This window comes from Cucurbita moschata, unplaced genomic scaffold, assembly GCF_002738365.1.
Source record: "Cucurbita moschata cultivar Rifu unplaced genomic scaffold, Cmos_1.0 Cmo_Scf00001, whole genome shotgun sequence".
In the NCBI taxonomy this organism is placed as follows: domain Eukaryota; kingdom Viridiplantae; phylum Streptophyta; class Magnoliopsida; order Cucurbitales; family Cucurbitaceae; genus Cucurbita; species Cucurbita moschata.
Window position 1 is genome coordinate 9,812,495 of NW_019268517.1, and position 11,718 is coordinate 9,824,212.

The following is an 11,718-nucleotide window of genomic DNA, read 5'->3' on the forward strand; positions in this document are numbered from 1 at the left end:
GGGTTTTTTTTTTTTTTTTTTTTTAAGTTTAAGGGTACTTTTGAGACAAATTCTAATGAGTATTTTTTTTATTAATACAGCTCGAAAACAAAACTCGAGACAAGAAAGTATTTTACTTCATTACCCCTTATCCATAACGGATAACAAAATCGATAAGAACAATAAATCTCATGAACGCTCGCTTATTAAAAGATAGATATGAACACCTTTCTCTTAGATTCTTAAGCTTCTACGCCTTATATTTTTGTGGATGTTTATGAATGGACACTAAATTTCACGTGACAACCATCGAACTACATGAACATTTAGTGTTTTTTTTTTCTTTTGGAGAAATTAATAAAACGTTAGGCTATGAAATTGGGAGAAACTAGTTGAGTTAAGTAGAGGAAAAAGATGGGTTGAAGTTGAAAGCCACAAAGAAAGGCATATGGCTGAGATGCTTTGGATGTTGTGTACCACAAAAATTCCAAACCAAACTCCACAAAATAAAACCAAAACGCACCGTTTCGAAGATTTATTTAATTTTTTTAATAAAAAAATACAACCCAACAATTTTGGAATCCAATGAAATTCTCATAATTTTAAAATAAAATAAAAGTATGTGGGCTGCTTTCGTTGACTCTGGAAGTTTTCAAAGAAGGAGAGAGAAAATTATATTTTATTTATTATTTTATAAATTCTCTTTTTTTTAAAAGATGGTAGAGGAAATAAATAAAAAAAACTACTAATACCACTTCTTAATTCTTTTTTTTTTTATTTGATTTGATGATTAAAAAAGAAACAAAAATTCAATATATTTTATTTAAGTAAAATTAACAAAAACATGTAAATATAATAAATTTGGTCTGAAAAGTTTGAAAAATATTTAAATAATTAAATATTAATTATCAGTAAATTTTGATCAAATGAGTCAACCCAAAGTCAACCTTGTATAAGCTTAAGTAATGGATTAGGCTGGTTGGGATCGAGCCTTCACTTTTTGGGGCTGCCTAGGCTGAGCTGGCACAGAGCCTAATTCTAATTGTTTATGGGCTTTATTCATTTGTTGATGGACATTGAATTGGGCCTCAAGCCCAACATCACATCTATAGTTATGGGCTTATCTTAATATGGGCTTTATTGGGGCAGCCCATCTCAGCCCAATGAAATTATTTTTAAATGTAATGTTTTTGTGGACGACTTCCACTTCTTCCTTAAGCTATCTTCCAGATCTCCCCGCCGTCCATTTATTCCTCTCTCTCGAACCAAAATTTCAAAACCGCCACCTCCAATCCCCCCTCCCTCGCCTCCTCTCGCCGCCGTACACGACGGCGCTCCTCTTAGGGTTCCAAAACCTCACCATACTCTTACAAACACAACCAAATAAGCTCTGTTTCTAAAGACAGACGACTTTTCATTGCGAGGAAGAGTGTTCGACGCCGACCCCGTAGGAGTGGCGGATTGCGGCGGCGGTCAACTGTCCGCCGCCGCCGAAAAAGAAGGCGGGATCCAACGAAAGATGGGTATTTTCAACCCCTGATTTTGATGCTCTGTTTTTTTAGTGAATCAATTATAGTTTTTTTTTTACATGTGAAACACATTTTTAAATACAAGAAATTAAGGTAATATTCATATGGAAATTATGAAATTAAGTGAAAATTAGTGGCTTTCATCAATTTATAAGTTTTTTCATGTTTTTATTATTCCCCTATATTTGTTTTTACTTATTTAATTTTACTTTTACATAATCAAATAAACATCAACCATCATAAACGTATACTCTTAATTGTCAACTACGTACGGTTCGATATTTAAAAAAAATGACATCCAACCCAAAAATGTAAAGTTGGGTCGAATTGAATTGCAATCCTTACTTAGGTCATTCGAACCAGAAATTCATTTTGAGGTTGGTCTGTAAAATTTTTCAATCTAAAACAACCTAACGTGTCTTTATAAACAAGGAGGTTAAAAAAACCATTTAATAAAATAGAAAGAAGTCCAACGAAATAACGTAAACTCAACCCAAAAGTCGATAAAACAAAAGAAAAAGAAGGAACAAACAAAAAAAAACAGAACAAAATTGACATTTTAACGTAAGAAAATGCACGGTGGAATTCCTCGAGCAAAATAGAAGACCAATTAGATGAAACATCTTTGTTCCCATAGCCAAGCCGCCCATATTACGTTAAATTATTAACTTAAAAACTCCTAAATTTTCAATTTTTTTTATATTCAACTATTTTTAAATTAACCAACTTATTATTTAATAATATATATTTTTGTCTAATACAACTGTCGCATTTAGTAATTTATAAACACTATTTTTCAACCTAAATTTCGATTTTATAAAAAAAAACTAATTTTTGTTTTTTTAAATCTGATTAAGAGATAAAAAATTCACTCTAAAGAAATGGTAAAAAAAAAATATATATATATATATATATATATATATTTAAAAATTAAATCATTATTAAACGACCTATTAAATCTTAAATTCCATGTCCAAGTAAAGACCTAAATATAAATAAAATATTAAAATATTAAAATATTAGTTAATATGTTACATTTAAAATTGAATTTTATGTCTATTAATTTAAAATACTTTCAAAAATAGTAATTTGTTAAAAACCGACACCAAAATTGGAAGTTTAAAGACATATTAAAATAAACATGAATATAATATAAATCGATTTGGATTAATTTCATGTAATATTCTTTTTAACACGAACATATAGAAATAATTACGTATAAATATAAATGAAATATATTCTATAATTAACTTGACTTAAACTTAAATGTATAACTACAAAAGAACAAGGGACAAAAAGAAGAACAGTGTGATGAAATGAAACAATTCAACAAGAAATTCCTTAATTTTAAAGAAATATAAATCATAATCATGGTTGTTCAAATTAAACTGTGTGAAATTATAAAATTAAAAATAAAAATCAAATTTTCTCTATTTATTAACCCCCATTTATTCATCTTCTTCCACAGGTACTGAATTTCCATGGCCGCCTTCCGCCTTTCAGAGCCTTCATCAATGGCGGCACTGACTGTTTTTCTCTCACTTCTGTCGTGTTTCTTGCCGGAGCTTGCGTTCGGGGTAACCAGACACTACACTTTCAATGTATGGCCGTTTTTCTTTTCTTTTTATTTATTTATTTTTAAATTTAAAATAAAAAAATTTAAAAAAAGGTCACCGGAACAGCGTGGAATAATGACTGGCGGCGGGTTTTACAGATAGGGTACCAGAACGTGACGAGGCTGTGCCATACGGTGAACCTTCTAACCGTCAACCGGCAGCTCCCCGGGCCGCCAGTGGTGGCCAGAGAAGGCGACAGAGTCTTGATCAAGGTCATCAACCACGTGGCTGAGAACGTCACCATCCACTGGCACGGCGTCCGGCAGATCCGAACCGGTTGGGCCGACGGACCGGCTTATGTGACCCAATGTCCGATCCAGACCGGCCAAGCTTACACCTATAATTTTTCACTCAACGGCCAAAGAGGGACTCTGCTTTGGCACGGCCATATCTCGTGGCTGAGAGCCACAGTTCACGGCGCCATTATCATCCTCCCTCGCCGGAATGAGTCATATCCGTTCGAGAAGCCCCACAGAGAAGTCCCAATCATTTTGGGTGAGTGGTTCAATGTGAGGCCGGAGAGTGTGATTCAGCAGGCGCTTCAGACCGGAGCAGCGCCGAATGTTTCCGATGCGTACACCATTAATGGACTCCCTGGCCCTCTTTATAATTGCTCCTCTTCTAATGGTAATCACTTTAATCTCTCTATTAATCTTGTTTAATTAACACTAAAAATGATTATATTTTGATTTTCAGATACATTTAAGCTAAAAGTGAAGCCTGGAAAAACGTACCTACTCCGGTTGATCAACGCTGCACTCAACGACGAGCTTTTCTTCACCATCGCCAACCATTCTCTGACCGTCGTCGAAGCCGACGCCGTTTACGTCAAGCCCTTTCAAACCGACGTGATATTACTCACTCCCGGCCAAACCTCCAATGTTCTTCTTAAAACAAATCCCAATTTCACCAACGGCAGTTTCCTCATGGCGGCTCGACCGTACTTCACTGGCCAGGGTACTTTCGACAATTCCACCACCGTCGGAATCCTCCAGTACGGCGACCCACCCACCACCCAAACTCCGGCCACTCAACTTCCCAATCTCCCGGCAATTAACGACACGAATTTCGTCGCCAATTTCTCGAGAAAATTCCGGTCTCTTGCCAATGCTAAATTCCCTGCCAATGTCCCACAAACCGTCGACAGGAAATTTTTCTTCACCGTCGGACTTGGAACTGCGCCATGTCCGAAAAACGTCACGTGTCAAGGTCCCAACGGTACGAAATTCGCTGCCTCTGTTAATAATGTCTCTTTTGCTCTGCCGAAGACGGCGATTCTGCAGGCGTATTTCTCCCGCCGGACTAATGGGGTTTACCGAACTAATTTTCCGGCCAAGCCGGTTTTTCCTTTCAACTACACCGGAGTGCCGCTCAATAATACATTTGTGAGTAACAGTACGAGTGTGGTAGTGCTGCCGTTTAATGCGAGCGTGGAAGTCGTTTTGCAGGGGACGAGTATTTTGGGGGCGGAGAGTCATCCACTCCATCTTCATGGATATAATTTCTTTATTGTCGGAGAAGGTTTTGGGAATTTCGACATGAATAAGGATCCAGCTAATTTCAATCTGGTTGACCCGGTTGAGAGGAACACTGCCGGCGTTCCCTCCGGCGGCTGGTTGGCTTTCCGTTTCTTCGCCGATAACCCAGGTGAGGGAACAACTTGTCTTTCACCATCCAAAATGTTCCATTTTTAAATCACATTCAAATTTTGGTTAACAGGGGTTTGGTTCATGCACTGCCATTTTGACGTCCACACGAGCTGGGGGCTGAGAATGGCATGGATTGTCCTCGACGGCCCAAAATCCGACCAGAAACTACGGCCGCCGCCAGCCGATCTTCCAAAGTGTTGATTTCTGGGTTTTCCTTTTGTTCTTTCTTCAATCTTTGTAAACTTAAAACATCCCCAGATTCCTTTCTTTATCCCTCTTCGTCGTGTGTGCTCTGTTTTAAGGAAACAGAGTGGGCTTCCTTTACTCTGTTTTCTGTAGAACAAATAAAACCTGTTGTTGTATAAACTCTTCATGAATCTCTCCTCTTTTCTCGCTTCGATTCTTCATTTTGTTGTTTCTGTAAACTTCAGAGTTACAGCAACAACATGGAATTGATATCCATATAATTCATAAAGACTATGGCATTTGAACTATATACATATTGTTACCTCGTAGTCAAACGAGCATTCACGATTATAGCATCAACATAGAAAAGAACTGCTCGAATTCTCGATCGATCGTCGGTGTTCTATCTCTTGATTGAGCTTCTGAATCAAGAGAAGAGTGTGATTTAGTAAATGGATAAATATGAATGCACATGGAACGGATCAAAATTCTTATGGATCATGTGTTTATTACCGTGGTTTACTGTCCATCTACCAGACGAAAGAACATATGTATTCGGGTTCAACCCATTCGAACGGAAAAGATCCTCAAGTTCCTGCTCTGTACATTGCTCAAGATCATCATTTACATGTTCTTCATGGCTATCCAATACTAGCATATGCTCCTGAATTTTGTGAATTGCTTCCATTTGGTTCTCCCCTCTCGCAAACGCTACTTCCTGTTCGGTCGAGCTCGATTCCATTGCTGTGGAACTTCCAACACAGAAATGGGTGCTTTCAGAACTATCACGTGTGCAAGATAAAGCCTGGTTCAGTTCCAATTTTGCTCCACAGAACACGGACGTCGCAGAATTGGACTCGTCGCTGAAGCTATTGCTGTCTTTTACCGATTCAGGCGTCAACCCCTCGTCGATACAAATTACATTTGGATTACCCTTTGAGAATTGTACAGTCATAAGCTCTGTTTCGGGTAGGCCATCATGAAGAAAGACAGATTTGGAAGGGGAGGCTTCATTGCTGTGTTTATGTTTTGGTGAAGGCAAGCCCAAGTGTTCAGCTGGCAGTTTTCTTTTCTTGGAAATCTCATAGAAACTGCAAAAGTTTAACAAAAAACAACATAATTCATCAGACAAGAGACAGGATAAAAGATGCAAGACAGGAACTACAAGAGAAAATGCTTCAATCTCTCACAAAATTACTTAATGAATATAGGGTTGAGGGAAGTTCTAGAACGGGGAATAAGTGAAATCCAATGATCAGACGCTAAAAAGATTAAGCAACAGAAATGAATCAAAAACCCCATCTCGATTCACATCCACCGTTTTAGCACTAGACCGACATTAAACAGACATCAAACAGTACAAGAAACAGATTCGAAAACTGATAAATGAGTCGATTAGAGCAAGAATCTTTAAAAACCCAGATGCCAAACCTGTTGATCTCAGTTGGGTTATGTTCCTTCTCCTCCATCTCAATCCGGAAGACAAGAAAATCGATCAGATTCAGAGACGTAACCCAGAAACCCAGAAACCCAGAAATGAAATCCGATTTCAGTGGAAGAAGATGAGGCGAGTTGTGGGTGTTTAAAGGGTCGAAGATTTGTGTGATTGGTTGATATTATGGGTCAAGTTGGCAGGAGAGTGTTTTGCGATCATTTCAAATCAAATCAGACCCAAAAAAGGGGGAGAGAGTTGGGGCTAATCGGTGCGCGGCACTGAGAGATATAGACACGTCCATTTCGAGTTCACGTGGGTGGCCCGAGGGAGTTGCTTCCTCCATTCCCCCAACCAACCCCATTCCTCTCATCACTGAGCTGTTTTAAAGGGATAGCGGTTGGTAGCTGCATTGGGAAATTGTCTTTTGCATTTCCTTGTCTTTTCAGAATCTTAGGTTCCCGATAACGTAGGGCAAGTAATTACATAATAACTAATTATGGTTCTAAGAATTCATATATTATTATTTATTTATGTTCAAATATTAATAGAGTATTAATTTTATGGATAGTTAATAGCGATGATCATTCAAGTCAGAAATTACATAAACTGTTGAGATTCTATATTCATCCCATTTTACTCGAGTAGCTTTTGTGTCTCCAACACAGCGGCAACGAGTTGTTTCTGAATGATGGACGCTAGTGCTCTTAACAGCAAATTGATGAAAACATGACCCTTGATCAAACCTGTTTTGAAAACGAGAAAAGAATACCTTGTTCGATAAAGCCAAATTTTCAAGCAGCCATTGATTGGATGACAAATCTCTCAACAACAGTGTCAAACTCATTAGATTTGGAGAAGGATATAAGGGGTCAGAGACTCCAGAGCTCGCTTATCGTAGAGGCTATCAATTTAGACGGAGTTCTACAAGTGTCGGGATACTTTAGTCTCTAATGGCTATAGAACAATCAACGATGTCGGCAAAAGAAAGACACATGATCTATTTTGAACAATGACAGAGACGACATAGGATACGACATGAGCTTCTGTTTCAAATCACACGGGCTTCATATTCCAACAGTGAGATATATCAAATTATAGAGTTTTATTAATGTAAAACCACGAGGTAGAGAAGAGGAGGAAGAAGAGCTTGATTCTGATTCTCCATAACAACATAAAGAACAAGAAAGAAATCAAATAACAGAGCTCCTCTTCTATGGCAGGAACTAGAGGATGCATTGGTTAATCAACTTCATATAAATGCATCTCATTCTATAAACGTCAGATTAAAAGGAAAAGAAATTCTCACCTCAAGATTAATAAAGGAAGGAGAAGGCAATTATAAGAATCTAGTATATGAATGTACATTGATGTGGTGGATTCTGGCTTCTTCATCAATCCTCCATTTCTAGTCAGAAATAAGAACTGACAACAAAAAGCTTGAGAATTTTGAATGTGGAGAGCATTAGCTTCAATCACAGTGAAGAATTCGATGGAGAAACAAGTAAAAACTAAGCAGTAATACCACAAATGAAAGATTTCAAAGAAAAAACAAAAGATTTCCTTCATCTTAATTGCACTTTACCTCCTTTTTTGTTATAAGTTACGGAGCTACAACTACACAAAACAATTTGTTAGCGTGTTGAATAAACTCATGTACACAAACACCCGCCCACATCTGGGATCTCTCTTTTCTACATCAACCTATGAACTGCGTCGTCCTCGACATTCTGCAGACCCTAACTTCAAATGGTATTTTTTTTTTTCCTAAAAACAAACAAGAAAGGATAAATGATACCTGAAACAGATTTGCTGAGTTCTTGATGTTGACAAGAAAAAGGTTGGAATAGATGATAATCTCAGTAACTAGCCAATGAGTCACGGCAGTCGTGGCAATGTATCTATTTCAACAGTCACAATGCTGTCTGAGATTTGGGTTCTTCAAAGAACCATCACTTGCTGAAGACCTCAGTAAATATGAATCCCTGATGGTGGTTGAGAGCTGCATAGCTTGTTCTTCTAAAACAAATGTCTAAGGGTAGAAATGAAACTTTCCTTTTCACTTCGATGCACTAATTGATTTGTCATAGGCCGTTTGGAAGCGAAGACCAGAGCCTTTATGTCTCGACATAGGGCATATCCAGTTTAATATATTTGGGCCAAGAATCTATTGAAACGAGATAGAACAGCTCAGACAGCATAAAGGCAAGACTCTGGGTAGTCCAACACCCAGCTATATTCTAAAATATGGAGTTAAGAAAACCATAGTTACAAACGTTAGAAGACGATAAAAAAAGGACTATATTTACACAGCCCCATCTATTATATTTCATGTGTCCATTAAAGCTACCTGGCAATGGATGAATGCATTCTAGGTTGAACAATCTAATAAATGTCACGTTGAAGGCAAAAAAGATGAAAGCCTGACAATTAAGTAAATACATTATGCAGCAAATACATTACATTTTCCACGCTTCACGATACTTCCTATCCTTCATGATCAACCATAGACATGAATAAGTCTCAAGCATTTCCTTTTTACGGTGTCAAAACTAACATTTAAGTTAAACGACCACCACATCATTTCAAATTATCAACAATTTCTCTCACCTAAAAATCAGGCAAAAGAAGGGAAGCAAAAACAAGCTGTAGTAAGTACCGTGGTAAGATTCTCAAAGGCACCAAGATCATATGGATGTGAGTACACATTCCCACCTTTCTCCGCAAGCCACATAGCTCTTACTCCTTCATGATACTAGAAGGCAAACAAAATGCATATTAAATCTGCCTCAATTGGAAAGTCACTGGCAAACAAACAGACAATAAACAAAACCCTTTAGAAACTAACCTCTATTGTAGTCTTGTTGTGCAAAATTAGGTAAACATGCCAACCTAAAAGAACACTTAAAGCCATACTTAATGGAATTAGCAACAGTCCAGCAACAACCTGTATCAATGACAATGAGGGTACCAACTAATGTAAACCAAACGCCAACTGATGGAAAAATAAGCATGACGAGTTTCAAAAGGGGGAAAGGAAGGACGGAGTATGAATTTACATATACGGTCCTAAATGGGCCTCCAATTTGCTGCTCATCCTTAGAAGGATCAATTGTGAGACTGCCAACTAGTAATACCTGAAGATCAAACAAACAATTAAACATAATTTTAACAATATATGGAGCGAGCAAGCAACTACTTCAATAAGTAAGACACAAGGAAAGAAACTGGCTCGGAAGCAAAGAAAGAATCAACAGATCGAATGAGTAAATGAGCTAATGGAGAGTCTAAATCACATTGCATCGAATGACTTACCAGGGAGTAGATACACGAGACCACAGCATACACGACAAACACGAAGAACACCTTATAGTTTTCATGGCCGACGCAATTATTTATCCAAATGCAATGGTGGTCCTTTACATTTTATTAACAACATTTAGTACAACACCTACACAAAATTTTAAGGGGTAGAAAACTGTTATAAAGACGATACATACCATTCGCAAAATGCATCTTTTGCAAACTCGGCAATGATGTGCACGTGGAGGCTTATATTGAGAACACTTCTGGCAGTATCTCAGATCACCTCCCTGTAATATAATCAACAAGATCCAATTCTTCAAAGCTCATAACAACGAAAACGAAAACATGATCGAAGATTAATCAAATTTCCTTCATGAATTAGTTTTGTTTATATGAAAATGAATCTCCTAAACGCTAATCAAGCTCCACAAATTCATCCGCCTTTACATAATTTTCAGATCAAGAGGACTCATAGAAGCATGCTTTTAATTCGCTAGGTTGCTCATTGCCTAACAAGATGGCGACTAATTGATCTAACACAAATAGAAAGATAGCGAAACTCAACCAAGAAATAAGGGACCGAATTATTAATTCGCCATGGCTGACAAGAAACCATGGCACTGACTAAATTTTTTTCAACTTCAATTCCAAAACACATTCAGAATGAGATCAAGGGAATAAGATCTACATCAACGTTGTACTAAGGATTCTTATTACCACAAACCAAACAGCTTTAACTCCGCGAAAGAACGTAGCTACCAAATAAACAGAGGAAACGATGAAAGCAAAAGAAATTAAAAGGAAAAACCTAGCATTGAGTACCTTACGCTTGATCTCATGAATAGGGTTTTCAGAATCCTCTATATCAGGCATATAGGTCGAGGGGACCCGACCGGGATCCGTAAAGATAGCGACTACGTAATTGGCGATGCACATGAGAGCCACAGCGGTGAAAACGACGGCGTTCATAATTCCAGGCGAGGACATGAGGCCGAACCACCGGTCAATGAAGATGAAGATCGTAGAGAAGTAGATAAAGGAGATTGCCAAGACGACGACGGCGACAGGAGGAGAGAAGGAAAAGGCCCGCTTCATCTTATTGGGAAGCGGGCGAGGGAAGCCCACCGGCGATGAGGGTCCGGCGGCTCCGGCGGGGAAAAGGAATTATTCTGGTGCGAAATGGTATGTACAGAAACAAAGAACAGCGCTTAAATGTAGAAAGGGGAGCGGCACCGGTGGATTGCGTTTTACGGATTTGGGCTTTGGTTTATTGGTCCTTCAACGAAAGCGTTGCCCTTTTGGGTGGGTACTAAACAGTAAATTACTTTGTTTGGAAGCTAATTGCGTGTGATACTATAATATTTCCATTTGTTTAATATCTAAATTTCTTTTTAAAATAAACTCCTTTTCTTAAATAAAAAAAAACATAATAAATGTATAAATTCGTCTCAAATATAAAATAAATTTAAATATTCTTTTAGCCTATAAACTTTCACGAATAAAACGCTGATTATTTGTCCTGGTATGATTTGAACGACATCAATTTTGAAGGGTTTGATGAAAACGACGACGAGGGTGTTGTTGGCGATACTGAAAAAGAGCTCTATACAATTGATCTTAGGCATCGAGTGATAGAAACAACATAGTGTCTCTTACCTAGTCAATTTGGAACTTCAACAACCATACCAAATCACGTCCCTTTCTATCCATTTACTGTAAATTTGTACACATAGCTCTTCCTTGTCTGGATCGATAATTGCGTCCGCCCACTCGCTCCTCACTTGCCACTCTTGGTGTCCATCCATAACAATATCTATCCGGTGTAAGGACATATTATGTCGGACACTATTAACTATTGCAATTAAGAGGTGGTTGCCTTCCCTAGCAATGATTCTAGAGTGGGTAAACTGCTCGTTAACAATCACAACGGTCTTTGTTTGGTACGATCATGTTACAATTTGCAATTTTATCGGTTGTAAATTGACAAAAGATATGCAAAATGTAACGACCCAAGTCTACCG

The 11,718-nt window shown here is 37.8% G+C and overlaps 3 protein-coding genes across 4 annotated transcripts; 1 reads left to right on the forward strand and 2 right to left on the reverse strand.

The window, feature by feature from the left end:
• Positions 1-2,997: 2,997 nt before the first annotated feature.
• LOC111452059 (laccase-17-like) lies at positions 2,998-4,986 on the forward strand. Its single transcript, XM_023092593.1, has 3 exons — positions 2,998-3,109; positions 3,223-3,751; positions 3,821-4,986. The coding sequence occupies exons 1-3, from the start codon at positions 3,023-3,025 to the stop codon at positions 4,816-4,818; spliced, it is 1,614 nt and encodes a 537-aa protein (XP_022948361.1). The 5' UTR covers positions 2,998-3,022; the 3' UTR covers positions 4,819-4,986.
• Positions 4,987-5,007: 21 nt separating this feature from the next.
• LOC111452097 (protein FAR-RED ELONGATED HYPOCOTYL 1-like) lies at positions 5,008-6,871 on the reverse strand. Of its 2 annotated transcripts, none has more exons than XM_023092642.1 (4): positions 6,391-6,871; positions 5,473-6,050; positions 5,283-5,381; positions 5,008-5,191 (listed from the first exon to the last, which is right to left on the reverse strand). In XM_023092642.1, the coding sequence occupies exons 1-3, from the start codon at positions 6,426-6,428 to the stop codon at positions 5,308-5,310; spliced, it is 690 nt and encodes a 229-aa protein (XP_022948410.1). In that variant the 5' UTR covers positions 6,429-6,871; the 3' UTR covers positions 5,008-5,191; positions 5,283-5,307. The 2 variants fall into 2 exon arrangements, with proteins under 2 accessions (XP_022948410.1, XP_022948418.1); XM_023092650.1 differs by having other exon boundaries at positions 5,008-5,198.
• A 758-nt stretch (positions 6,872-7,629) lies between these two features.
• On the reverse strand, positions 7,630-10,940 carry LOC111452088 (probable protein S-acyltransferase 16). Its single transcript, XM_023092631.1, has 7 exons — positions 10,520-10,940; positions 9,892-9,984; positions 9,707-9,808; positions 9,451-9,528; positions 9,240-9,338; positions 9,051-9,146; positions 7,630-8,558 (listed from the first exon to the last, which is right to left on the reverse strand). The coding sequence occupies exons 1-7, from the start codon at positions 10,790-10,792 to the stop codon at positions 8,451-8,453; spliced, it is 849 nt and encodes a 282-aa protein (XP_022948399.1). The 5' UTR covers positions 10,793-10,940; the 3' UTR covers positions 7,630-8,450.
• Positions 10,941-11,718: the final 778 nt, after the last annotated feature.

Bases quoted from the DNA above. Each gene is read 5' to 3' on its own strand.
- LOC111452097 (XM_023092642.1), bottom strand. From the start codon at position 6,428: ATGGAGGAGAAGGAACATAACCCAACTGAGATCAACAG. The intron at 6,051-6,390 runs GTTTGGCATCTG...AAACTTTTGCAG, and splicing joins AACCCAACTGAGATCAACAG to TTTCTATGAGATTTCCAAGA. The intron at 5,382-5,472 runs GTAATAAACACA...CTCTTGATTCAG, and splicing joins TAGATGGACAGTAAACCACG to AAGCTCAATCAAGAGATAGA.
- LOC111452059 (XM_023092593.1), top strand. From the start codon at position 3,023: ATGGCGGCACTGACTGTTTTTCTCTCACTTCTGTCGTGTTTCTTGCCG. The intron at 3,110-3,222 runs GTATGGCCGTTT...CGGGTTTTACAG, and splicing joins CCAGACACTACACTTTCAAT to ATAGGGTACCAGAACGTGAC. The intron at 3,752-3,820 runs GTAATCACTTTA...TTTGATTTTCAG, and splicing joins TAATTGCTCCTCTTCTAATG to ATACATTTAAGCTAAAAGTG.
- LOC111452088 (XM_023092631.1), bottom strand. From the start codon at position 10,792: ATGAAGCGGGCCTTTTCCTTCTCTCCTCCTGTCGCCGTCGTCGTCTTG. The intron at 9,985-10,519 runs GTACTCAATGCT...ATTATATTACAG, and splicing joins TTCATGAGATCAAGCGTAAG to GGAGGTGATCTGAGATACTG. The intron at 8,559-9,050 runs GTACTTACTACA...TCGTTTCAATAG, and splicing joins CCTTTGAGAATCTTACCACG to ATTCTTGGCCCAAATATATT.